Source organism: Papio anubis, chromosome 2 (genome assembly GCF_008728515.1).
Source record: "Papio anubis isolate 15944 chromosome 2, Panubis1.0, whole genome shotgun sequence".
NCBI classification, from domain to species: Eukaryota; Metazoa; Chordata; class Mammalia; order Primates; family Cercopithecidae; genus Papio; species Papio anubis.
In genome coordinates this window covers 45,693,650-45,721,338 of record NC_044977.1, presented here as the reverse complement: position 1 = coordinate 45,721,338, position 27,689 = coordinate 45,693,650, and the positions used below count along the sequence as shown (strand labels likewise).

Here is a 27,689-nt window from a genome sequence, read left to right as displayed (position 1 = left end):
TTTACCATGTTAGCCAGGCTGGTTTTGAACTCCTGGCCTCAAATGATCAGACCGCCTTGGCTTCCCAAAGTGCTGGGATTACAGCTGTGAGCCACCAGACCTGGCCAATTTTGTTATACTTGGTGAGCCGATATTGATACAATGTTATTAATGAAAGTCCATAATTTACATTAGAATTCCCTCTTGGTGCTGTACATTCTATGGTTTTGGACAAACATATAATGATGTGTATCCAGCGTTACAGTATCATAGAGAATAGTTTCACTGCCCTAAAACTCTCCTATGCTCTACCTATCCACCGCCAAACCCCACTACCTATCCCTGGCAAACACTGGTTACTGCCTTTGTAGTTTTGCCTTTTCTAGAATGTCATGTAGTATGTATGAATCTTATGGTATGTAGCCTTTCCAGACTGGCTTCTTTCACTTAGCAAAATGCATTTAAGCATCCTCCATGTCTTTCTGTGACTTGATAATTCATTTCTTTTGATCACTGACTTACACTCTGTTGTATGGATGTGAATGTACCACAGTTTATTTCTCTGTTCATGTACTAAAGGATATCTTGGTTGCTTCCAAGTTTTAGCAGCAAATAAAGCTGCTATCAACATCTGTGTGCATGTTTTTGTGTGGACATTAGTTTTCTTCTCATTTGAGTAAATGTCAAGAGCAATTGATGGATCATATGGTAAAAGTATGTTTTGGGTTATAAGAAACTACCAAACCTTTTTCCATAGTGGTGGCATCATTTTTCATTTCTACCAGTAATAAATGAGAGTTCCTGTTGCTCCACAGCCTTGTCAGCATTTGTTGTCAGTGCTCTGAATTTAACTCTTCTAATGTGCGTATAGTGGTGTCTCATTGTTATATTTTAATTTGCAATCTATAATGACTGACAGTGTTGAGCATCTTTTTAAATGCTTATCTGCCATCTGTATATCTTCTTTTGTGAGGTGTCTGTTAATTTACTTTGCCCATCTTAAAATTGGGTTGTTTGTTTTACTGTTGAGTTTTAAAAGTTCTTTGTATATTTTGGATAAGTGCTTTAACAGATGTCTTTTCTCCCCAACCATGGCTTGTCTTTGCATTCTCTTAACAGTGTCTTTTGCAGAGCAGAAGCTTTAAATTTTAATGAAGTCTAATGTACCATTTTTTTTCCTCCATGAAGTGTGCTGTTGTTGTATCTAAAAAGTCAAATCCAAGTTTTGGCAGTTACAAATAAAGATGCTATAAACATCAGCAGATTTTTGGTGTGATTTTTGTGCAATGCAGATTTTCTCCATTGTCTTGCCTTTGTCTCTTTGTCAAAGATCAGTTGACTGTATTGATGTGAGTTTACTTCTGAGCTCTCTATTCTGTTCCATTGATCTATCTGGCTATTATTTTGCCAATACCACACTGTCTTGATTACTGTAGCTTTATAGTAAAGTACTGGGGACAGGCAGTATCAGTCCTGTAACTTTGTTCTCCTTCAATATCGTGTTTACTATTCCAGGCCTTTTGTCTCTCCATATAAACTTGAGAATCAGTTTGTTGATCCACAAATAACTGCTGGGGTTTTGATTGGGATTGCATTGAATCTATAGATAAAGTTGGAAAGAACTGACGTCTGGACAGTATTGAGTTTCCCTATCCATGAACATGTAATATCGCTTCATTTATTTATACATATTTTTATGTTTTCATCAGTTATGGTTATTCTCACATAGATCCTGACATATTTTAGATTTATGTATAAGTAATTCACTTTTTGGTGCTAATGTAAATGGTTTTGTGTTTTTAACCTCAAATTCCAGTTGTTTATTGCCAGTATATAAGAAAGTAATAGCGGTGGCTCAAGCCTGTAATCCCAGCACTTTGGGAGGCCGAGGCGGGCGGATCACGAGGTCAGGAGATCGAGAACATCCTGGCTAACATGGTGAAACCCCGTCTCTACTAAAAAAATACAAAAAACTAGGCGGGCGCCTGTAGTTCCAGCTACTCCGGAGGCTGAGGCAGCGTAAACCCGGGAGGCGGAGCTTGCAGTGAGCTGAGGTCCGGCCACTGCACTCCAGCCCGGGCGACAGAGCGAGTCTCCGTCTCAAAAAAAAAAAAAAAAAGAAAGAAAGTAATAGATTTTTATATATTAACCATAACTTTACATCCAGCAACTTTGGTAGAATAACTTAGTATTTCCAGTTTTCTGTTGCTTTGTTGGCATTTTCCACATAGCCAATTACGTTTTTTGAGAACAAGGACAATTTATTTCTTTTCAATCTACAGACTTTTCATTTTCTTTTCTTTTCTAATTACATTAGCCAGGACTTCCAGTATAATGTTGAATAGGAAAGGTGAAAGGGAACATCCTTGCCTTATTTCTGATCTTAGGGGAAAATCTTCCAATTTCTCTCCATTAAGTATGATGTTAGCTGTAGGTTTTTCATAGATCTTCTTTATCAAGTTAAGTTTCCATTTATTACTAGTTTGCTGAAAGCTCTTTTCATAAATGGATGTTAGATTTTTGTCAAATGCATTTTCTGGATCTATTGATGTGATCATATAATTTTTCCTTAGCCTATTCATGTGATGGGTTACATTAATTGATTTTCAAATGTTTAACCTAGAATAAATCCCATGTGGTGTTATGCATAATTCTTTTTAAACATTGTTGGATTTAATTGCTGATTTTTTTTGAGGATTTTAACGTCTTTGTTTATGATAAATATTGGTCTGTTTGTTTCCTTTCTTGTCATGTTTCTGGTTTTGGTACTATGGTAATTCTGGCCAGAGAGAATTAGAGAATTTCCTCTACTTCTATTTTTTGAAAGAGATCATAGAGAATTGGCATAGTTTCTTTCCTAAATGTTTGGTCATATTCATTAACCCTAGTGCTTTCTATTTTGGAAGGCTACTGGTTATAGGCTCCTGTTCTTTAATCAGTATAGGCCTATTCAGATTATCTATTTCTCTTTCTGTGAGTTTTGGAACATTGTGCTTTCAAGGAATTGTTTCATTTCATTTCACTTACCAAATTTGTTGATATAGAGTTGTTCATGCTAGTACTTTGTTATCCTTTTAATGACCATAGGATCAGTATTGATGGCCCTTCTTTCATTTTTGATATTAGTAATTTGAGTCTTCTCTCTTTGTCTTCTTAATTAACCTGGCTAGAGGTGTATCAATTTTATTCATCTTTTCAAGGAACCAGCTTTAGGTTTTATTGATTTTCCCTATTGACAACGTGTTTTCAATTTCACAGATCCTGCTGTAATTTTTATTATTTCCTTTCTTCTGCTTATTTTGGATTTAATTTGCTCTTCTTTTTCTAGTTTCCTAATTTGGAAGCTTGCTTTTAGCTCTTTCTTCTTTAATAATATATGCATTCAGTGCTCTAAATTTCCCTCTAAACACTACTTTAGCAGCATCCCATAAATTTTGATGTTATATTTTCATTTTAATTTAGTTTGAAATATTTTAAATTTTTTCTTGAGATTTATTCTTTGGTCTGTTTACATGTTGTTTAGAAGTGTGTCATTTAGTTTCCATTTTTAAAATGTTTTTCAGAGCTGTTTCTGTTATTGATTTCTAGTGATTTTCTTGTGATCCAAGTACTGTCCATCGTAGAAATAATTGATATTTGTTGTTGTGTGTTTTATGGCACAGAATGTGGTCTGTCTTGATGAATATTCTATGTGAGCTTGAGAAGAATGTGTATTCTGCTGTTGTTGGATGAGGTATTCTATAAATGCCAATTAGACACACTTAATTGATGGTGCTATTCAATTCAACTATGTCCTTACTGATTTCCAACCTGCTGGATCTATCAGTTAGTGGGGACTGGCCAGGCGTGGTGGCTCATGCCTGTAATCCCAGCACTTTAGGAGGCTGAGGCGAGCAGATCACCTGAGGTCAGGAGTTCGAGACCAGCCTGACAAACATGGAGAAACCCCGTCTCTACTAAAAATACAAAATTAGCCGGGTATGGTGGCACATGCCTGTAATCCTAGCTACTCGGGAGGCTGAGGCAGGAGAATTGCTTGAACCCAGGAGGTGGGGGTTGCGGTGAGCCAAGATCACGCCACTGCACTCCAGCCTGGGCAACAAGAGCGAAACTCTGCCTCAAAAAAAAAAATGGGTGGGGACTGACAGAGAGGTGTTGATGTCTCCAACTGTAATAATAGTGGATTCATCTATTTCTCCTTAGAATTCTATCAGTTTTTGCTTTACACATTTTAGCGCTCCGTTGTTAGGCACATATACATTAAGGAGTATTAAGTCTGCTGGGATAATTGACCCCATTACCATTGTGTAGTGCTCCTCTTTATTCCTAATAATTTTTCTTTCTCTGAAGTCTGCCTTATTTGAAGTTAATAGAACAACTCCGTATTTCTTTTGATTAGTGGTAGCAGGGTATATCTTTCTCCATCCCTTTGTTTTTAATCTATCTGGTTTTTATGTTGAAATGCGTTTCTTGTAGACAACATGTAGTTAGGTCATGATTCTTTATTCATTCTGATAGTCACATGTTTTAATTGGTATATTTAGACCATTGATATTTAAAGTGATTTTTGACATAGTTGGATTAATATCTACCATATTTATTACTGTTTTCTATTTGCCCTTTGTTTCTTTTTTCTTCCACACTTTTTTCTGCCTTTTCTGATCTTAACTGAGCATTTTATATGATTCCATTTTCTTTTCTCTCTTAGCATATCAATTTTACTTTTTTGTTGTTGCTTTTTTAGTGGTTGACTTACAGTTTGCAATATACACTTAAAACAATTTAAGTCTGCTTTCAAATAACACCGTACACTTTATGGGTAGTGTAAGGGCCCTATTGCCGAGTATTCCTGATTCCTCCCTCCCATGCCTTATTATTACTGCTGTTATTCATTTCACTTATCCATAAGCTGCAATCACTGAACACATTGTTGCAATTATTATTTTGAACAAATTGTTATCTCTCAGCTTAAGAATAAGAAAAAAATTTATTTCACCTTTATTTCTTTCTAATACTCTTTTGTATGTTGATCTGAGTTTCTGACTTGTTCAATTTTCCTTTTCTTCTGAATAACTTCTTTTAACGTATCTTGTAAGGCAGTGTACTGGTGACAAATTCATTCAATTTTTGTTTGAGAAGTCTTTCTCCTCCAGTTTTGAAGGACAATTTTACTGCATACAAATGGAATCTAGTTAGTTCTAAGTTGATGGAATGTTTCAATTCTTTAAATATTTCTTTCTATTCTATTCCTGATTACACGGTTTATGAAGAGAAGTATGATGTAATCCTCATCTCTCTCCCTCTATAGGTATGTCCTGCCCTGCCTCTCCCTGGCTTCACTGAAGATTTTCTCTTTGTCTTCTATTTTTTGCAGTTTGAATATGATATGCCTAAGTATAGATTTTGGGGTCGGGGATAATCTTTATCCTATTTGGTTTCCTCTGAGCTGCCTGGATCTTGGTTTGGTGTCTATCTTTAATTCTGGAAAATTCTCAGTCTTTATCACTTCAAATAATTTTACTATTCCTTTCTCTGTTCCTCTCTTTTTTTTTTTTTTTTTTTATTCCATCTCATATCCCTATTACAAGGATTTACACCTATTGCAATTGTCCCACCATTCTTGGATATTCTGTTTTGTCCTTTTTATTCTATTTTTCTCTTTGTATTTCAGTTTGGGAAGTTTCTATTGATATTTCATCCATCTCATTGATTATTTCCTCAGTTGTATCCAGTCTATTGATAAACCTATTAAAGACATTCTTTGCATTTATCACAGGGTTTTTATTTCTAGATTTTTTTTGGTTTTTTCTTAGTTTCCATCTCTCTGCTTACGTGACCAATTTGTTCTTACATGTTCTCCACATTTTCCATTAGAGCTCTTAGCATTTTAATTATCATTTAAAATTTTCCATCTGAAAATTTCAACATTGCTTCCATATCTGATTCTGGTTTAGGTGCTTGTTTCATCTTTGCAAACTGTGTTTTTGTCTTTTATATATCTTGTAATTGTTTTGTGGAAAATCAGATATAATGTATTGGGTAAAAGGTACTGAGGTAGATAGGCCTTTAGTGTGAAGTTTGATATTTACCTGTCTAGGAGTTAGAATGTGCTTACTATTTGCTATAGCTGTGGGTGTCAGAGGATATAATTTTCTCTCTTCTTCATCTTGTTTTTGTCTACCCTACTGTCTTTGGATTTTTCTAGAGACCCCTTAAATAGGCTCTGGCTTGCAGTTCTTTTATCCATAATCCCCTTACTATACTGGAGCCCTGTGGATGTAGTGGTAAGGTGTTTTGGTTGGGGGAAGTGTTTTACAGTCCTACAATTAGGTCTTAGTGTTTCAGTGAGCCTGCACCCCTGGGCAGTGGCCTTCACAGCTGTTTCTCATTCCTATCCCTTTTAGATAATGAGAAAGGCTAGAGGCGCTGGATTGGGGTTTTTCCTCATCACTTAGGTTAGTTAGGCCTTGGGTGTCCATTCACTTAGGTTCTGGTATAATAGTTTCTATGAGGGTAGATTTCTTGAGAAAAAAAAAAAAAAACGACTGCTTTCCTTGCCTCCAGCCAAAAACAGAAGGGGATTTTTCTCCAATTCTAAGTGTGAGAACTGTAAGAATTAAAGAAAGAGGAAAAAAATACAAAAGCTGGCTTGCCAGTTAAGACATTTATTTTAGAGAAAATAAACCTGAGAGGAGCTTCTGACTGAGTTAGGTCAGAGGCACACTCTCTTACAGACTAAGAGCTTTTAAGGATTCAGGGTGGGAGAGTTTATCAGAGGCTTCGACTGCTTCTTTGTCTCTTGGTTGTGCTTACCTGGGAGGGAGAGTTGTCTACCTGTTTTCATACATTTTTCCTGCAGTGCAGGTATAGTCCCCCAGCCTGCTTTTACTTATTTATTTATTGAGACAGAGTCTTGCTCTGTCACCAGGCTGGAGTGCAATGATGCCATCTCGGCTCACTGCAACCTCCGCCTCCAGGGTTCAAGTGATTCTCCTGCTTCAGCCTCCTGAGTAGATGGGACTACAGGCATGTGCCACCACACCTGGCTAATTTTTCGTATTTTTAGTAGAGGCGGGGTTTCACCGTGTTAGCCAGGGTGGTCTCGATCTACTGACCTCGTGATCCGCCTGCCTCAGCTTCCCAAAGTGCTGGGATTACAGGCATGAGCCATCGCCGCGCCCAGCCAAGAGTCTGCTTTTAGCTTTCCTATCTTAGTGCCCCTGAAGGAAAAGGAATGTGCTTACTCCTTATTATTAAGGCCCACTGTTTTACTGGGGCCCATTGTATGAGGGTGAAGCTTGGCAGTTACCCATGAGACTTTCCCCCGACTTCCCTCTGCATCCCAGCTGTCTTATCTGTGTTTTACTGTCAGCCCTTTCTGGCTGCTTGTAGTTAGAAGAGAAGTGATTTCCTTGAAACGCATGAGGCTAGAAAGGGAGCTGGAATTTAAAGTGACGCTGTTTGTCTGAGATGACAGTGCTCCTGCTCTATCATTCCAGACCCTGTGGGTATAAAAGGACAAGGGGGGACGTGTTCTTTCTGGCTACTTCCTGCTGATGTGGGGCGGAGAGTGTTTTGGTCTTGGATTCACTGCAGGAGCAACACCATTTGTAGATGTTTTGGAGTAGTTGTCTGCGAAATGGCCATGATTCTGTCGGTTAAAAATTTTTGAAAAAGGTTAATTAAACAGAGTAAAAACATTAGTCCTAGGCTTTTCAGCAGCGTTTTTTATTAGGCCTGTGACAGAAGCAACTATTTTTTTTTTCTTTTAATGACAGGCAGAGGTGCATGTTTGGAAAGACCCATGTGTTATTTTTTGTTAGTAACTGTTATTCCTGCTATGAGGATAATAATTAAGCAGAATGCTACAGTAATTGAAGTTCTCTGTCCAGTATTCCACTCTGAGGGTACACAGTGCTACTGCAAATAGTACAGCCATTCCCGCGAGGGTGTCATAGTAAATAATTTTCATTAAAAAAGGTTTTAATAGTTGGCTTAAAAGGAGAGGTAGAAACAACAAAAAGTATTTGGTGAGGTAGGGTTAAGACTGAGTAAGATGAGTAATTTTTACTAGTTACTTAACTTTTATGATTTTTAGCTTAAGATTTCTGTTTTCTTTTTTTTTCTTTTTTTCTTTTTTTTTTTTTAACATTAATAGGACGTTTTTCTGGGCTACTAGGGGTTGCTTTCCCAGCTCTTTAGGCTTTGACTTGAGTGTGATGTATCCAGGAGTTGATTTCTGTAACAGATATAATTTAAACTGTAGAAGATAATAAAAATTGAAAAACTTTAGGCAAGACTAGAATTTAGCAACAGGTATGCTATAGTTTTTGGAACATAATTTTTACTTTTCAGTCTCCTATTTTTATTAAAAGACAATTTATGGTAGGACTGGTTTGCTTTATTATACTTGGCTTAATTATTTGTATATAGTGCAGCAAGAATAATTATTTGCTACACAGGCCTTTTAAATCGGCTTTGATGGAACTTTGTTATATAGAAGGAATTTGAGATAAGACTTATTAAAGCCAAACCCAGCCATGGATTTGTACCATTAAATACTTATGAGTTGGGTGAATTCCTTTTCTTTTGAGGTTTTAAGATAACTTGGGGTTCCTGGCCTGTCAGAAAGTGACATTCTTTACTTACCACAGGTCAGAAACCCTGTATGGGGACCGTGCACACAAACTATGAGTCCAGTTTTCCAAGGGTTTCATTGGCTTTATAAGTTAAGTTTGATTCCTTAGAGGAGAGCACACCATTCCAGTCAAGGCCTTGATAAAATAACCAGTTTTTCCAATTGTATTCTGTTACAAAAGAAAATAGATTCTTACTGCACTGATGCAAACTATAGTGCTGTCATTTAAGAACACTTATACCCTAGAACTTAAAGTATAATAAAAAATTTAAAAAATAAAAAAAGAACACTTATAACTAGTTTTTAAATTCTAGAGGAACTAGGCAAAGAGAAAAAAACACACTTTAAATTCTATTTACAGGAGTATACTTTACTTAGTTGTTAAAGGCTGTAGCTAGCTTAAGACCAGTTTTCTTGGCTCTGAAAAATAAGATAAAGATTAGTAGCATTCTAAGGAAAAGGTAAAAACTTGTTTTTGTTTTTTATTAGTTTAGTGCATTTTATTAACTTTTATTTTGCTTGATATTTACAAACATTTTAGCTTTTTATGAGTTCTGTATGTTTTGTTTGTTGTTGTTGTATTGTTGCGGTTGTGAGAAACCTGCCTTTGAGAGCACTTGTTAAGGTTTCACAGCTTGAATATAAACCATGTTTTGAAGATAATTAAAACAAAATAAAAATTGTCTGTAAATAACAAAATGTCTAGCTTGGATACAGTTAGAAACACAATTGACAAAGAAATTTGGTTATTTTTGTGGTTTACAGTAACCCTGGGCCAGGCGCGGTGGCTCAAGCGTGTAATCCCAGCACTTTGGGAGGCTGAGACGGGTGGATCACGAGGTCAGGAGATCGAGACCATCCTGGCTAACATGGTGAAACCCCGTCTCTACTAAAAAAATACAAAAAACTAGCCGGGCGAGGTGGCGAGCGCCTATAGTCCCAGCTACTCGGGAGGCTGAGGCAGGAGAATGGCCTAAACCCGGGAAGCGGAGCTTGCAGTGAGCTGAGATCCAGCCACTGCACTCCAGCCTAGGTGACAGAACGAGACTCCGTCTCAAAAAAAATAAATAAATAAAAATACAGTAACCCAACATAACAACTTTAATTGTGATTAATAGCACATATTTAGACATAAGAATCTTAGACATCCCATACAGTTTTGGAACATATGTTAACATTATTCCTTAAAATATAACCTATTAGACATTATTTTGGAAACTTTATGTTGCTAAATAATTCTGTTTACCTCTTTTTGGATGGTTTAGGGGTTTTGTGCAGCATCAAAAAGCCAAGGGTCAGGAAAGACAACCTCGAGACTAAAGTTTGATTTGGGGAAGGCTGTTAAATATGTTTAAAATGTAAAACCCTTGATATTATGAAATAGAATTTTAGATTACCGTAAGTTTTTTTTTTTTTTTCTGTTTGTTTTGTTTTGTTTTGCTAAAATAATGAGATAACAATCTGGAAAAGCAAAAACCATTTATTAGCCTTTGGTATTACATGAAAATTTTGTTTAAGAGAGAAAGTTAAATTTCACCCTTTCATTAGTTTGCTATTGTTAACTTTAATTTTAATGAAACCTTATAGATAATTTTATTTAATTTTAATGAGTTTGACCATGAAGTGAGATTTTTATATACCCATTATAACCCTTGACAAGTTTTGCTAAAGAGTAGATTAGCATTTTAAGAAAAGCTTGTGGTGCTTTTATTTTAGTGTTTAATTTACAGAAAAAAAAACCATATAATACCCTTTTGAGTTTAGTTCATGTGTTTACACACAGAGTTTTCTTTGCAGAATTATTTTTTACAATGTTTTTACAATTTGTTTTAACCTTTCACTTTATTTTATTTAATTTTAAGACAATTTATTATTCTTCAGCAAAATGTACATTTTTATGCCTTTTTATAATTTTTAACTAAAAACACTTTTTACTGTTTTTATACACCTTGCATGCAAATCCATGTTTAGCAGTTTTAATTACATGTTATAATGGTAACTTTTAGCAATTTTTCACTTTAATGTAAAACGTGTTAAGTTTTTTTTTTGTGTGACTTGAAACTAAAAGCACTGACACATTTTGTAATTTGGGCGAAGTAGCTCTGAAATATAATGCTGTTTTTTTCTATTTTAAACACTTCGGTAAAATCGCAAGGTGAGTGCTTAGGTAGAAATAAGTAACTAATGAACAGGTGGGAACAAAGTTTAGTTGGGCAATACTCTTTATGATACTGACAAGTGAAGGCTTACTAGTTTTAAAAGTGCTGGCTTTATTTTTGTAGTCACAGAGTAGTCTAAAGGCAAGGCTTACCCAGCTTCTGGCTCCCACATGAACATTATTTATTTAGTATGCCAGATTTTTCTTAAGGTGCACTAGCCACTGAGGATATTTTTACTGGTGGGAACTGAGATTTTCTAGACACGTAAATTAGCTGCCAATTGTGGTTTATCTTAGGGACATGTTTATAGAGACAGTATTCTTACTTAGCTTGCATTCTAAATTTTGTTCGCTTATTATCTTGTTAAAGCAATGAATATGTTTGTACAATGAAGACAACGGGTTTTTTGCCTTTTTAGGTTACAGCTTCAGCATGAGAATTATACTTCAGCATGAGAATTATACTTTGACACAGAAAATCAGGTCTATAAGTGAAATATAATAAAGTGTTCTGAAAAGAAGGAGACTACCTTACAACCCCAAGAGAAAAATATGTGGTACCTTTTTTCCTTATTGTTTTGTCATTGGGAACTAAAATCTTTTTGTTTAAATGCTGAATTTATAAATTGAAACAGACTCTTGGGTTTTGTTATAAAGGCAAAGTAATAATACTTCTATGTATTTTATAGAGTTATAGAGTATAATAACTTGAATTTATGGTTGGATTTGACTGAACCTATGTAGATACTAATCTGAGTTACTCATATCTAGAAAATGTGCAATATTTTAAGGATAAAAAATTAAACTGGACTAGTTTGCTTTTGTTTTATAGTATAAATGAAAATGACTCAAACTATTTAATTGAGCAGAAATTATGAATGAAAGATATATTTTAGAGCTATATGACTGAGGGACATTTTAACTTGAATTCCTCAGTGGCAAAAGAAGTGTATAAACTAGTGCTAGTGTATACACTACTAAAGTGCCAACTTATGTAACATTTTTTGATTTAATTTTTAAAATGAAAGATTTTTTTTTTCACTGTGAAGGGCAGTAACATTAAATTTTCTCCATGGGTATAAGTGAATGATTCATTTAGTATATTGACATACTTAACTACTAGTATTTTGAGGAAGCTGGATATGATATAAATTTATTTTGAAAAACATGGTTTATGAAATTTTATAATAAAATTATTAATAAAGACATTGTTCAGTTTCTATAAACATTAAATGTGAGTATCTGTTGTCACAGTTTTAAATGTCAAAGAAAAGTCTTTAAAAATTAATATAGTGAGGCCAGATATGTTGGCTCACGCCCGTAATCCCAGCACTTTGGGAGGCCAAGGTGGGCAGATCACCTGAGGTCAGGAGTTCCAGACCAGCCTGGCTAACATGGTGAAACCCCATTTCTACTAAAAATATAAAAAATTAGCCAGGCGTGGTGGTATGTGCCTGTAATTCCAGCTACTTGAGAGGCTGAGGCAGGAGAATTGCTTGAACCTGGGAGACGGAGGTTGCATTGAGCCAAGATCGTGCCATTGCACTCCAGCCTGGGCAACAAGAGTGAAACTCTGTCTCAGAAAAAAAAAAAATTAATATAGTGATAATATACATGTTCTGCTATTAAAGACCAAGAACAATGCCTAGATTGATCCCTTAAGTAATTAAATTTTGAACTGTGCAATACAGTTTAGCATGTCTTTGGAAAACAATGTCAGAGCTGGAGAAATACCTAAGAATTAAAACTTAAACCATAAATAGTACTAGTAAATCTTAGCACAGCTAGGTAGGACATCTAACAAAAGCATGAACACATAATAAAAAACCCACAATTTTGCTTTAACAGAGGAATAAAGTAAAATGGCAATATACACAGTATTACTTTGCTTAACATTTTCCTTAAAAATATTTGATTTAGGCTGGGCATGGTGGCTCACACCTGTAATCCCAGCACTTTGGGAGGCTGAGGCAGACAGACACGAAGTCAGGAGATCAGGAGATTGTGACCACCCTGACCAACATGGTGAAACCCCGTCTCCACTAAAAATACAAAAATTAGCTGAGGGTAGTGGTGCGCACCTGTAGTACCAGCCACTCGGGAGGCTGAGGAAGGAGAATCGCTTGAATCCGGGAGGCAGAGGTTGCAATGAGCCGAGATTGCGCCATTGCACTTCAGCCTGGCGACAGAGCAAGACTCCGTCTCAATAAATAAATAAATAAATAAATAAATAAATAAATAAAATGCATTTAATCGCTTATTTTTCTTAGGCCAATTAATTACTCAGAGCTCCTTTTAATAGATACTGCACTCGTAACACATATATAGCCACACAGACAACCAGAAGAAGATCCAGTAGTTATAAGATTTACATTTGCTAATTTTTTTAATTGGATTATTGGCCTCCAAATGAGGCCCTTTAAGAACAGGGCTAGGAAAACAATTTTCAGGGCCTAAAAAACAAGCATAGCTGGAATACAAGACAGATTTTTGAGAGGTACTTATTCACCTTTAATTTCAGGCGATCCATAAGGAAAACAGAGATTTTTCCCAAAATGGGATTTGTGGCACCTTTTCTGTTTTCCCAGGGAGTTCCAGGCTACTAGAAGTTATTTTAGGGTTTTTTATGCATGCGTTAAAAGTGGCAAGACACAGTGGAGAAATGAAATTTTGACTGAGAAAAAAACTTTTTTCAGGAAAACCAGATTTTTGAAGAGAAAAACATAAAGGTCTTTTGAATATATTTTCTTGGATATCCATTTTAATTAAGCTGAGTGCTCTTTTTTATTAAGGGTAAGGGTGGAAGTTGGAATTATATAAACGTTATGCCAAGTTAAATTAAAGGATTGAGTTATGTGCAGGAATTCCCTGTGATAATGAGAGGGATTTTTAGAGAAAGATCCCAGAAGCTGTTCGATCTGCCACAAATCAGACATGGAGAAGGGGACATGAATGTGAGCAATGCCTTTTACCCTGGCCACTTCCCGGAGAGGGAGAATGGCAGAGGAGGTTTCATTGGTTGGAGTAGTTTTTGAACCAGTGGAGAAGGAGGAAGGGTGGGGTTTAAAGTAGAAGAAACCTTGAATATGGGGAACCTTTTGCCAGAATCTCTGAGATGCAGCTAAAGCAGTGTTAAGAGGAAAGTTTATAGCACTAAATGGCTTCATCAAGAAAATAGAAAGATCTCAAATTAACAAACTAACTTCACCTGAAGGAACTAGAAAAACAGAACAAACCAACCCCAAAACCAGTCAAAGAAAAGAAGTGAAAATTAGAGAACTGAATGAAATTAAGATGCAAAAATCCACACAAAAGATCAATGAAACCAAGAGTTGGTTTTTCAAAAAAATAAAAATAAACAAGATCAATAGACCACTAGCTACATTAATATACAAAAAGAGAAGATCCAAGTAAGTATAATCAGAAATGGCAAAGATGACATTACAACCAATCCACAGAAATTAGAAAAGATTTTTAGAGAATACTGTGAACAAATATATGGACACAAATGAGAAAATTTAGAGGAAATGAATAAATTCCTGGAAACACACAATCTTCCAAGACTGAAGCAGGAAAATATTGAAATGCTGTAATAGACCAATATTGAACTCTGAAACTGAATCAGTAATGAGAAAAACTACCAGTCAAGGAAAGCTCAGGGCCAGACAGATTCATACTGAATTCTACCAGACATACAAAGAAGTAATGACACCAATCGTATTGAAAGTATTACCAAAAAATTGAAAAGGAGATCCTACCTAACTCATTCTGTGAAGCCAGAATCAGCCTAATACCAAAATCTGGCAGAGACATAACAAAAAAAGAAAACTTCAGGCCAATATCCCTGATGAACATAGACACAAAAATCCTCAACAAAATACTAGCAAACCAAATCCAGCAGCACATCAAAAAGTTAATATACTATGCTTAAGTGGGCTTTATTCTTGGGATGTAAGGCTGGTTTAACATACACAAATCAATAAATGTGATTTGCCACATAAACAGAATTAAAAGCAAAAACTATATGATCATCTCAATAGATACAGAAAAAGCTTTGGAGAAAATCCAGCATCTCTTCATGATAAAAATCCTCAACAGATGAGGCATCAAAGGAATATACCTCAAAATAATAAGAGTCATCTATGACAAACCCAAAACCAATATCATGCTGAACAGGCAAAAGCTGGAACCATTTCCCTAAGAATTAGAACAAGACAAGGATGCCCACTCTCACCACTCACATTCAACATAATACTGGAAGTCCTAGCCAGAGCAATCAGGCAAGAGGAATAAATAAAAGGCATCCAAATAGGAAAAGAAGAAGTCAAACTAACTCTTCACCAACAATATCATTCTAAACCTAGAAAAGCTTAAAGACTCCACCAAAAGGCTGCTAGAACTGATAAACTATTTTAGTAAGACTTCAGGATACAAAATCAAGTACAAAAATCAGTAGCATTTCTGTACACCAATAATGTCCAGGCTGAGAATCAAATCAGGTACACAATCCCATTTACAGTAGCCACAAATAAAGTGAAATACCTATGAATACAGCCAATTGAGGAGGTGAAAGATATTTACAGGGAGAACTACAAAACACTGCTGAAAGAAATCAGAGATTACACAAATAAATGGAAAAACATTCCATGCTTATGGATTGGAAGACTCAATATTGTTAAAATGTCCATAAAGTCTGAGGCAATTTACAGATTCAATGCTATTCATATGAAACTACCAACATCGTTCTTCACAGAATTAGAAAAAACTATTCTAAAATTCACATGGAATCAATAAAAAGCCTGAATAGCCAAAGCAATCCTAAGGAAAAATAAGAAAGCTGGAGGCATCACATGCCCTGACTTCAAACTATTTTATCAGGTCAGAGTAACCATAACAGCATAATACTGGTACAAAAACAGACACATAGACCAATGGAACAGAATAGAAAACTCCAAAATAAAGCCACACACTTACAACCAACTGATCTTTGACAAGGCCCACAAAAACAAGCAACAGGGAAAGGACTCCCTAGTCAATAAATGATGCTAGGATAGCTGGCTGGCCATATGCAGAAGAATGAAACTGGACTCTTTTGCCATATACTAAAATTAACTCAAGATGTATTAAAGGTTTAAATGTAAGACCTCAAACTATAAAAATCCTAGAAGAAAACCTAAGAAATACCCTTGTTGACATCAGCCTTGGCAAAGAATTTTTGGCTAAGTCCCCAAAAGCAACTGCAACAAAAACAAAGATTGACAAGTGAGACCTAATTAAAATACAGAGCTTCTGTACAGCAAAAGAACTATCAATAGAGTAGACAGTCTACAGAATGGGAGAAAATATTTGCAAACTACACATCAGGCAAAGGTCTAATATCCAGAATGTATAAGAATTTTAAACAAATCCACAAGCAAAAAACAAATAACCCCATTAAAAATGGGCAAAGGACATGAGCAGCCACTTCCCAAAAAAAGATATATAAGCAGCCAACAAAAATATTAAAATGTTCCTCATCACTAATCATTAGAGAAATGCAAATCAAAATCACAATGAGATACCATCTTACACTGGTCAGAATGGCTATTACTAAAAAGTCAATGAACAACAGTCCTGGTGAGGCTATAGAGATAACAGAACGCTTATACACGGTTAGTGGGAATGTAAATTAGTTCAGCCACTGTGGAAGTTTCTTAAAGAAAAGTTTAGAGATTTCTTAAAGAACTTAGAACTACCATCCATCCCAGAAATCCCATTACTGGGTATATACTCAGAGGAAAATAGATCATTATATGAAAAAAACACATGCACTCGTACGTTTGTCGTTGGACTATTCACAACAGCAGTGACGGAATCAACTTAGGTGCCCAACAATGGTGGATTGGAAAAATAAAATGTGGTACATATACACCATGGAATATTACACAACCATAATAAAAGAGTGAAAGCATGTCTTTTGTAGCAACATGGGTGGACTAGAGGCCGTAATCCTAAGTGAATTAAGGCAGAAACAGAAAACCAGATACTGCATGTTCTCACTTGCAAGTGGGAGCTCAACATTGAGCACACATGCACATAAAATGGGAACAACAGACACTGCAGACCGGTAGAGGGGGTAGGGGAATGGGTTGAAAAAACTCTGTTGGGTACTGTGCTTGCTACCTGGGTGCCATATATTCATATATCAAACCTGCACTTGCACCCCCTGTTTCTAAAATAAAAGTTGAAAGAAAAAGAAAACTACACCAAAACCTGAATAGGACATTTGTTACAAGGAAGTATTTGACACATCAATATTTCTTTTCTTCTTTTCTTTTCTTTTTGCCTCACCTTGCCCTGCTCCGCCCTGCCCCGCCTTGCCTTTTTTTATTTTATTTTATTTTATTTCATTTTATTTTATTTTTTGAGACATAGTCTCACTCTGTTGCCCAGGCTGGAGTGCAGTGGTGGAGTCTCAGCTCACTCCAGCCTCGACCTCCCAGACTCAAGTGATTCTCCTGCCTCAGCCTCCCAAGTAGCTGGGACTACAGGCATGCACTACCATGTCCAGCTATTTTTTTTCTGTAGTTTCTGTAGAGATTGAGGTCTCACTATGTTGCCCAGGCTGGTCTTGAACTCCTGGCCTCTAGCAATCTGCCCACCTCAGCCTCCTAATGTGCTGGGGTTGCAGTCATGAGCCACTGGGACTGGTTCACGTCAATATTTCTTACAAGCGTAGATTAAAAAACAAACAAAATACCAGCTCTTCAAATTTAAAGACATATAAAAAGGTAATATATCATGATCAAGTGGTATTCATTCCAAGACTGCAAAGGTGGCTTAACATTTAAAAATCAATCACTATGATCCACCACAATAAAATAAAAATCTCATGACCTACAGGAAGAACATTTGGTAAAAGTCAACTCCTTGCCATGATTGGCAACCAGAAATACATTAATAAGACAACTTTCATAATATGTTAGTCTATCTACCAAAATTTCCCAAAGCTAACCAATGGTCAAATATTGAATGGTTTCTTCCCAAGGTCACAGGAATGAAACAGGAACTACTATCACCATCTGTATTCAATATTGGCAAGTGCAATAAGGAAGTAAATGAAATGAAAGACTTCAGGATTGGAAAGAAAGAAATAAAACCAACATCATAACATGATTATATACTTAGAAAATCACAAAGAATCTACACAGTATGAAAATGTATACGTGAAGCAATTAAGGTGCTGGTTAATACAACGTCAATGTACAAAATCAATTGTATTTCTACATGCTAGCAACAAAAAAGACAAACCAATTTTTAAAATGGGTCAAAGAACTCAAATAAACATTTCTGCAAAGAAGGTATACAAATGGCCAAAAGCACATTGAAAGATGTTTAACATCATGATTCAATAGCAAAATACAAATCAAAACCACAATGAATTACCACTTCACTACTACTAGGTAGGTCAGCTACAATAAAACTTTAGGTTATGTATCTTCACCATGACAACAAAAGACATTTTTAAGCTATACTAAATGCAAAGATAGACAAACTGACCAAAGGTTCAAAGATAGATGTATACATGTATGATCCTTTTCAATGAAGAAACTTCTTTTCCGTAACTAGTGCTGGGTTAATTTTATATCCATATGGAAAAAAAATTCTGGACTTCTACCTTACATTGTATGAAAAAATCAATTCCAGAGGGATTGCACATCTAATGTAAAAGCCAAAACAATAAAGATCTTGAATGACAAGGAGAACATCTTCATGAACTCGGAGTAGGCGAAGATTTTTTAAATAGAATACAAGAACCACTAAACATAAAGGAAATGTTTGATAAAATGTACTACATTAAGTTTAAGAACGTCTGTTCATCAAAAGACATCATACGAGGATGAAAAAGGCAAACCACAGAATTAGGGAAGATATTTTCCATACACATATCTGACAAAGAACTCATAATCTAGATGATTCAAAAACAAAACAGAAAAACAAAACAAAAAAACTCCCTTTCAATAAGAATAAAACCACACAGACAAAAGATTTGAAGAGCTGATCCCCACAAAAGGATATACAAATGGCCAAGAAACATAGGAAAAGGCGATCAACTTCATTGGTTATCAGGGAATTACAAATTAAACCCCAATGAGTCAGTTGTATTTTATGTTAGGAAAAGAGCTAAAATGAAGACACAAACCAAGATGGAGAGCACATGGAAGTGGAAACTGGTACAACCACTATGGAAAACAGGCAGCATCTGTTAAAGCTGGAAATTTTCACACCTATGACCCAGGAATTCCTCCCTAAGTACATACCTGACAGAGATGTGTACATATGTACCATGAAGACCATATGCAAGAATCTCTGTAGCATCCTATTTGTAATACCTTCAAACTGGTAACTACCCAAATTCCTTTAACAGTAGAATGAATAAATGAACTGCAGGTCATCCACTTCTGCAGCAATGAGAATAAACTCACTACAACTACATGCAACCACAAAGATAATGTTGAGGGAGAAAATCTGCAAAACACTGTATGATTCCATTTATGTAAGATGAATACATAGAAAGGGGATACATATACATATATCAGGCAAAACCATTTGATGCTGTTAGAAGTCCCATGATTCTTGGTGAGTGTAGTGACTAGAAGAGGCTCAAGGGGCTCCTGAAGTTTTTCTCTTTCTCGTGGTGATTACAGTGGTGTGTTCAGTTTGTGAAATTCATTGAGCTACACATCTATGATTTGTGTACTTTATGTATGTATGAAGTATACATTACTTTAATAAAATTTTCCGGAAAAAAACTTATTTTGGTAAATGGACAAGTTAAAGAAATGTATTAAGTGAATAGTAGTTTAGGTTTTACAGATATGCGTGAGGTGAATGAATGACCAATCTTTGGAGAATATGCATGATTAGCTAGGCTTCATTCCACACATCTTCCTTACTGGAACCCCGTTCCACTTTTCACCACCTTCATCCTCAGGCCTGCCCACCCAGGCCCCTTTTCTGTTACAGCTCAGTTGGACAGCCCCTTCGGCAGGGACTCCCCTTGCTCCTTTTGTGGCTCCTGGCTCAGAGGAATAAGCCTAATTTGTAGACTGAAAGCCATTTGAGAGATGTGGCATCTTTCTCATGAACAAGTGTGACTTTACCAAGGTGACTTGACCAAGGCCATAGAATTGGTTAGTTACTGGAATATGCTCAAATATATCTCAAACATCTTGACACCCAACATTCCATGCCAGTTTGGAAGGTTTCAAAAGGGAATCCCCTAATTCTACAATCCATATCCAGCTCACCCGCTGTGGCACTGAATATTCTGACATTAGGGATCCATTGGGCCGTGTGTACATGTTTCATCTGGTCTCTCTTACAGTGGCAGTCTCCCCTCAGTGGCCTGCCACCCACAGAGCCACAGAGGGAATTGGGGTAGAGCAGGCCAGGTGCCATGAACTGCCCCGTCTTAAACCAGGGCTGGCTTCTCTGAGACCAGCAATCTCTGTCTAATTGCTGCTTTATTCCTTCCCCAGGTCCTTCCAACCCTCCTGCTACCATGAAGATTGCAGTGATTGGACAGAGCCTGTTTGGCCAGGAAGTTTACTGCCACCTGAGGAAGGAGGGCCACGAAGTGGTGGGTGTGTTCACTGTTCCAGACAAGGATGGGAAGGCCGACCCCCTGGGTGAGTGAGCCGACGGAGCAGGGAAGCCGATGGAGGGCGGCCTGCCCATCCAGGCACAGGGGAAGCAGTGGGTGGGAGGTTGGGAGCAGAAGTCTGCAGGGCCTGTGCTCTGGCTGGGTAAGTGGTCTACCTTGAATCCTGCTCCAGTGCCAACAGGCTGCTGGGCTTTTCTGGAATAAAGTGAAGATGCCCTCCCCACTTGATCATGGGGTGGCTTTAGGGTCCTGGAGAAGGGCTGTAGAGAAGCCCAGCCTGGTCCCAGGTCCCACACAGAGCTTCTCTGACCCAGCACCCATGCTTGGGAAGGGTTCCATGTTCTGAACTGGGGCTCCATGTTCTGAAAGGTGGGCATGCGCGGCATCACCATTGCTGGGGCTGCCGTCAAAACACACAGTGCTCTGCTTACCTGGCAGAGGACAGACCATGATCACAAAGGCGGTTTTCCCAGGGTGAGGCTTCTCCATTGTACTCTGGATGTGCTGATCCCTGCAATTTCCCCAAATGTGGGAAACTCGACTGCGTAATTTGTGGTCATGGGGAACTGCATTTGCACTCTCCCCTGGCATTTTAATTTTTTTAAAGAAAAGAACAAAACCACAGAGAGTACTGAGCCCACCCTGGGAGTTTGTGATTCAGAATGAGGTGGAAAAGTCAGAATTAGGTGAAATTTTTAACCTGGGACAAGTTCCTGGGAGATACTGGTGTCTCTGGTACCAGGAGAAGCACAGTTTGAGAATCACGGGTCTGGGCCACTGCCTTTGAGCTGGGAACCTCAGCAGACAGGATGCAGGGGCCTCAGCTTGGATGAACAGACCCTCTAGGAACACTGACTGGTCCTTCTCAGGCCTGATGGAGACAGACTGTGGGGCAGGGCTTAAGGATAGAAGGCCAGGATTAGGAAAGGGGGCTTGTAGGCCTGGCCAGGCACAGAGGTGTGGTTTCTTAAGGAACAGCCAGCCTCCTTCAATGGGGAAGCTGCAGCCTGGCCCTAAAATCAGCTCCAACACCCAACACCTGATGCCAGCCAGGGTTCAGTCTTGGACCTGACCACCAGTGACCCATGACATACCCTGACCCCACCACAGCCTGGACCTTACACCCAGCCACTAAGTGACCACTGATCCCAGCTGCTGACCCTGGACCCAGACCAGACCTGGCTGGGACTCCTACTTGACCTTGATCTCAGATGTCCTGCAGCAGTATTTCATTAGTCACTGTTGGACAGCTTTTGCAAGTGCAGTCCAATCTGCTGACATCACATCCCACCCTCTCTCAAAACCACCAGACACCAGGACAGAGTGACAGAGGAGGCCGGAGAGGAGGGCCAGTCCCATCAGGGCCCAAACATCACACCAGAGGCTCTAACAGAGAACTGAATACAAAGAAGTGTTCCTTGGGTATTGAAGAGTGGAAGGCAGAGAGCTGGAAGTTATCAGGGACAGTGACTGCAGGAAGCAGCTGCCCGCTCTAAGGCTAAGATAAAGGAGGAAGCTTTAACTACAAAAACTTGGGAGCTTGGGCCTGTAATCCAGGGCTGTGAGGAGGATGTGCTGGTGATGGGGCAGAGGAGGGGCCCTCCAGGATGTATCTGGGCCCGGGGTGGGGTGTGGGGTGTGTGCATATTGAGGCTAGTTCTACAGATGATGGAAAAACTGATTTAGCCATTGCTCTGGGAAGGAACAACTGAGGCTGGGATGAAGAAGCTGGGCTGGGGGAGGCTCACCGGACAGGAACCCACTGGACAGAAAGGAGTGAAGATGCTCTTGTTACCCTTCTTCCCCTTATTCCTTCATCAGGGAACAGCTGACAAAGCAGAAATGCCATCTGCAGGGGGGCAGTCCCCATCACAGAGAGAGCAGTAGAGGGGACCATAAGACAGTAACTCAGTGATGGGGATGACAAGGCCTCAGGAGAGGAGCGAGGGCAGAGGTCAGCCATCTGGGGTCTGGAAGAGGGAGGCACTCAGAGGTCCTGGAGCTCAGCAGAAGTCAGAGCAGGCAGGGCGGTCCCCAGAGCCTCATGCTTGGCTGGTGCGTCTGTCTGTGTTGCCCAGTGGAGACTGGCTGGGGGTGGGGGGTGAGGGGGGTGGCATAGAGAGAAGGCCCATGAGCTGCTCTGCTGGGAAGGCAGAGTTGGCCACATGTGGTTGGGTGATAGAGAGGGGCCAGTTTCTTATCCACCATCCCACAGGTCTGGAAGCTGAGAAGGATGGAGTGCCGGTATTCAAATTCTCCCGGTGGCGTGCAAAAGGACAGGCTTTGCCTGAAGTGGTGGCAAAATACCAAGCTTTGGGGGCCGAGCTCAACGTCCTGCCCTTCTGCAGCCAGTTCATCCCCATGGAGATAATCAATGCCCCCCGGCATGGCTCCATCATCTATCACCCGTCACTGCTCCCTAGACACCGAGGGGCCTCGGCCATCAACTGGTGAGATGGGGCAAAAACACGGGGGGCCATCCCTATACATGTCCCTCCATCAGCCTGACTTGTCTCTTTCCATTAGCCCAAAGCATTTCTAGGGATGCAGAGTGGGCATTGTGCAGGTGCTTGTCCTGTGGTTGCCAGCTGTCAGCCACAGAACAGGCTGTGCAACGTTATCGATGACAGAAGGCTCTGGGAGCAGGTGTTGCTAAGCACTCTGCACTCCCACAGTTATCTGAGAAACTGGCACTGTCAGTGTTCCCATCCCCCAGCTGGGACAGAGAGGGCACCAGGAGGCACAGAGTCCAAGGCGCCAGTCCAGGCAGTGGGCTGGGGGTCCTACTCTAACTTCCACTACTGCTGCTCTGGGCAGCACACTATGTAGAAAGAGATAAACGTGGAGCAAAGGATGGCCTCCCCAAGGTAGTCTGACGTGACAGAATTCCCAAGAAGACAACAAAGGGGGTGACAAGGCAGATGGGTGGTCAAAGAGGGAAAACATTTGAGTTGAGAAAAGAGTGGATTCGTAGTCAGACTGGTCTGTTGGGAGTCAGGCTCTTTGGTCTTTGTTGGTGTCACTTCACTTTTCTGGACCTTAGTTTCCCTATCTGTAAACCGAGTATACCTGTTATCCGTGCTGTGAGGACTCAGTTACATAAGGCATATAGGGCTTTTAGCACAATTCCTGGCCCATAGTTCTTATCAATACATGCTGTTTTCCTTCTTCTATTTCCCGCCGGAGCCGGTGTCAGTGCTACCCCTGGGAAGAGAGGGCCTCCTAGAGGGTGGCAGGCCCACGGGCCTGCACCCAGGGCGTCCTCCATGGCCCTTCGTCGCAGACTCCGGGTTTCACTCTTCTGCTTCCTAGGACCCTCATTCACGGAGATAAGAAAGGGGGCTTTTCCATCTTCTGGGCGGACGATGGTCTGGACACCGGGGACCTTCTGCTGCAGAAAGAGTGTGAGGTGCTCCCAGATGACACCGTGAGCACGCTGTACAACCGCTTCCTCTTCCCGGAAGGCATCAAAGGGATGGTGAGGGCCTGGAGCCGGCCGCGCCCTGCCCACCCGGACGCACACTCAAGCACCCTCCCTAGACCCAGCCCACTGCTCCTGGAGGCCAGGAATCTGTTCCCCAAATTCAGGATTCTGGAGGGAGAGAGCTCTCACTTCAAGGTTTTAGGGGCAGAATTAGGACAAACAGTGTATTGTATTAGGAGGGACTCTTGCTCACAACGGACAGACCCCAACTCAAAAAGCGTTTGGCAAAAAGGGGACATTTTGGGGCCCGTTTAATAGACAAGGCTAAAGGCAGGGACTGGGTCACGTCCTGCTGAATCCAGGAACTTCAGCTATAACGTCATTAAGTTTCTGTTTCTCTCTCCTTCACTCGTTGATTCTGCTTTTCTCTGTGTGATTAGCTTCATTCTCAGTTTAGCTGCCCTGAATTAGAGGAAACATAGCCACTGTAGCTCAAGGACTCTAATTCTTGATTCCAAGAAAAGAGAAACACTTTTTCTCCTAGAATTCATCAATCACAAATCAGGGGAGATTCTGATTGGCCAGTTTTGGGGTCATGTGCTCCTCATGAGCCAATCACCAGCTGGGGTGATGGAGTACTCTGATTGGCTGCCTCAGTCACATGCTTCCTGCTCGGAAGAGCTAGGAAGGCCTTGACCTGTGGTCATACGGCCTGAGCCGAAGGGCGGCTGAGTCACGTGGGCAGCTGGCACTGCTGAGAGGCAGGGTAGCAGGCCATGGGCCTGAGCCCACAGATGGAGATCATATGTAAGGGCTGCTGGCCCCTGCCCGAGGGTGGGCTGACAGGGACAGCCAGAGGCAGAGGTGCTGTCCAGGCATGAGGCAGGAGGGACGGCCAGAGGCAGAGGTGCTGTCCAGGCATGGGGCAGGAGGGACGGAGGCCCTGGGGAGCCCTTGCTGTTTGGGCACAGCACGAAGCGCAGCGGCAGCGTCCACCGTCCCCTCATCCTCAGCTCTTGGCCATTGCGTTTTATTTTTCGGTTGTGTTAAACTTGTCTTCCCCACAAACTGACCAGCTCACAAAAATAGTTAACAAAGTAGACTTGCTGGAGATTTAGTGGTACAGAGAAGGGGCTTACCTGTGCTTCCCATGGCAAGCAACTCAAATACTCCTTGGAGCTGCACTGTCCAACAAGGCAGCCACTGGTAACATGCAGCTATTAAATTCATAAAATGAATTATACCGAAAAATTCAGTTCCTCAGTCTCAGCCACATTCCAAGTCCCCTGGCCACCATGTTGGACCGTGCAGACTTCCTGGAATTTGTCCATCACCACAGAGGGCTCCATCGGGCAGCCCTGCCTCAGATGCTCTGACACTCGGTCACTTCCCATTCTTGGCACCTCCCCGTCTCTTCCTGCAGGCTCTTGCTCACGCGGGCCCAGGCTCCTTGGCTCTCCTTCTCTCTCTCCCCTGATTCCTTTCCCACCACCTTCCTCTTTCCTGTCACAGAGAAACTATTTCCTGCTTCATCTCAGACCTCCAAACTTGCACCGTCAAGCCCACCATAGGGCTCAGGACCCACTCTCCTTACAAGGCAGAGAAGGCTTAGATAGCAACATGGACATTTGTATCTGTGTTATACCTGCAGGGCTTTACTGTTTATATAATCTAAGATCTCAGAAGATGTAAGATCTATGTAATCTAAACCTTTGCCAGGTAGAGAGGACGGGTCTGCGTCTGTTGTGCAATAGAAGTTAGGTTCACACTGACTCCCTTGTTCATATGGCAGGTGTTTCTTGGGTGCCTGCTGTGTGCCAGGCAAGTCTGGTCAGTCTGGGGAAGGGTCCAGGCTCAATGTAGGCCCTGGGGCTGGGAAGGAGGCAAGGTCCTACTGCTGGGGATAGCAGCCCACCGGTCTCCCCAGGTGCAGGCCGTGAGGCTGATCGCTGAAGGCAAAGCCCCCAGACTCCCTCAGCCTGAGGAAGGAGCCACCTATGAGGGGATTCAGAAGAAGGAGACGGCCAAGGTGAGTGCTGGGTCCCTCCACACCCTCATCCTGCCTGTGAGCAGACTGGGGTTGTAGAGGGCAGCCTGAGGAGGCTGGAGTTCAGCCTAGATGGTGCAGGTTGTAATTCTTTGAGACCAGAAGACAGGGCAGCCCAGGTCAGGGATGCATGAAGAGAGCCGTGGAGGAGGAGGACCCTGGCACCTGGGAGGGCAGCAAACAGGTTCATTGAGGTCCATTCCAGGTTCTTTCCTGTTCCTCTTTAGGAGGAATGGGCAGGCAAAGCCCACAGGGAGGGAGAAGAGTGGGAGTTAGGGGGCAAAACATCAACCATAGTGCGAGCAGTCTCTATGCGAGGGACAGTGTGGGTCTCTGGAGCAAGAGCTGGTCGAGGAACCTCAGGGGCCTGTGGGCTGTGTCTCAGCTCAGGAGTATGGGGTGCTGTGTGGGGACCCACAGGGGCCCTGCCAGTGAGCAGAAGCAGGTGGGGCCCTATGGGATGGGCCTGAGCACATTGTGCTGGGGCATCTGTGTAGAGTCTGGGCCATCTTGACAGCAATAGAACATTATCTTCCCCAAACCATTCTGAAGTCTGCTCAGCCCATGAGAGACTGAGGGTCAGAGAGCACCCAGAACTGGGGGCACCAGCTCAGGGACTCCTGCAAATGTCTAAGAGAAAGCTGGGGTTACCGGCTTTCTCACAAGAGCTTGGTCCACTGTCCAGACTTCATCAGGGTGGGAGGGGAGTGAGAAGAGACCAGCTGAGCACACACCCTGCTCCCCACAGATCGACTGGGACCAGCCGGCAGAGGCCATTCACAACTGGATCCGTGGGAACGACAAGGTTCCAGGAGCCTGGACAGAGGCCTGTGAACCTCTGCAGGTATGTCCCTGCATGGCTGGAATCCAGCCAGGTGCATTGGTATATCCCACTGGCCATAAGACTGCCACACATGTTTGAACTGGTTGGTATAATAAATAGCCACTGCCCTGGCCCCCACTCCCACTGGGTGCCCCCTAAACATCCCCAGGAATGACAGACCTACCCAGCCTCCAGTAGCTAAACGATAGATGTCCTGCATAGCTGGAAGCCTCCAGGCCCTTGTAGTGCCCCTGGGGCCCAGCTGTATTGGTTGTGAAATATTTTGAGTCTCACTGCTGAGCTTGCAGAGACCCGAGGCCCAGTGCTGACTCTGATTTGGCCTTAGGCAGAGTGGGGCAGCACATTCAGGGCCAGGCTGACCATGGGCAGGCCAGATGCTAAAGATGAGCAGCCTTGGGGGTCACAGGCTCTGGTGAGGCATCAGGGGTGGCAGGACTGTGTGTGGTGGTCTTTGTGCAAACCTTGAAGGCAGTCCTGTCCCCAACATGGTCTCAGACTGTCCAGACCCTTGACCCTCAGCCAACTGCCCAGACTGTGGCAGGAAGCCTGCTGTCCTCATCAATGCAGAGCCCTTTGTAGTAGCAAATGCACCTTCTGATCAAAGCAACCACTCCTCGGTAGCACCCTGAGAGCAGGTGGCCTCACTCCATGATGCCTGGAGCACGTTCTCCCCCAGTCTGTGCACCTGAGGTCTGAGGCCATGGGCCAAGGAGAAGGGGCTTATGGGGCCAAGGAGAAGGGTCTTATTGCAGATCTGAGGCAGACCTGCTATCAGCTCCTTGAGGCCACTGAGGCTCCTCCAGGTCTCGTTTGTGCCCCAACAGAAAGGTCCTCAGGGGTCACATGGGTTTTGAGCTGGCTCCCAGGTCTCAGCTGCCCCTGGCCCCTCTCCCCCCTCCCAGCCCTGCTCAGACCTGCCTGGGCTGCTGGCTTCGGGGACTTCTTCTCACCCA

General features: G+C 41.2%; 1 protein-coding gene and 1 non-coding gene across 3 annotated transcripts in view; both read left to right on the top strand.

Moving 5' to 3' along the window:
• ALDH1L1 (aldehyde dehydrogenase 1 family member L1) overlaps positions 1-27,689 on the top strand; it is an 81,996-nt gene that overhangs the window by 3,993 nt on the left and 50,314 nt on the right. For both annotated transcript variants that reach the window (XM_031663059.1, XM_031663058.1), the window contains exons 2-6: positions 20,297-20,446; positions 22,637-22,871; positions 23,734-23,899; positions 25,773-25,874; positions 26,641-26,736. In XM_031663059.1, the coding sequence (XP_031518919.1) occupies positions 20,320-20,446; positions 22,637-22,871; positions 23,734-23,899; positions 25,773-25,874; positions 26,641-26,736 (726 nt within the window). In that variant the 5' untranslated portion in view covers positions 20,297-20,319. The remainder of the gene's footprint in view (positions 1-20,296; positions 20,447-22,636; positions 22,872-23,733; positions 23,900-25,772; positions 25,875-26,640; positions 26,737-27,689) is intronic.
• Positions 20,845-21,007, top strand: LOC116274063. The gene has a single exon (XR_004182539.1). It is a non-coding gene; the product is annotated as a U1 spliceosomal RNA (small nuclear RNA).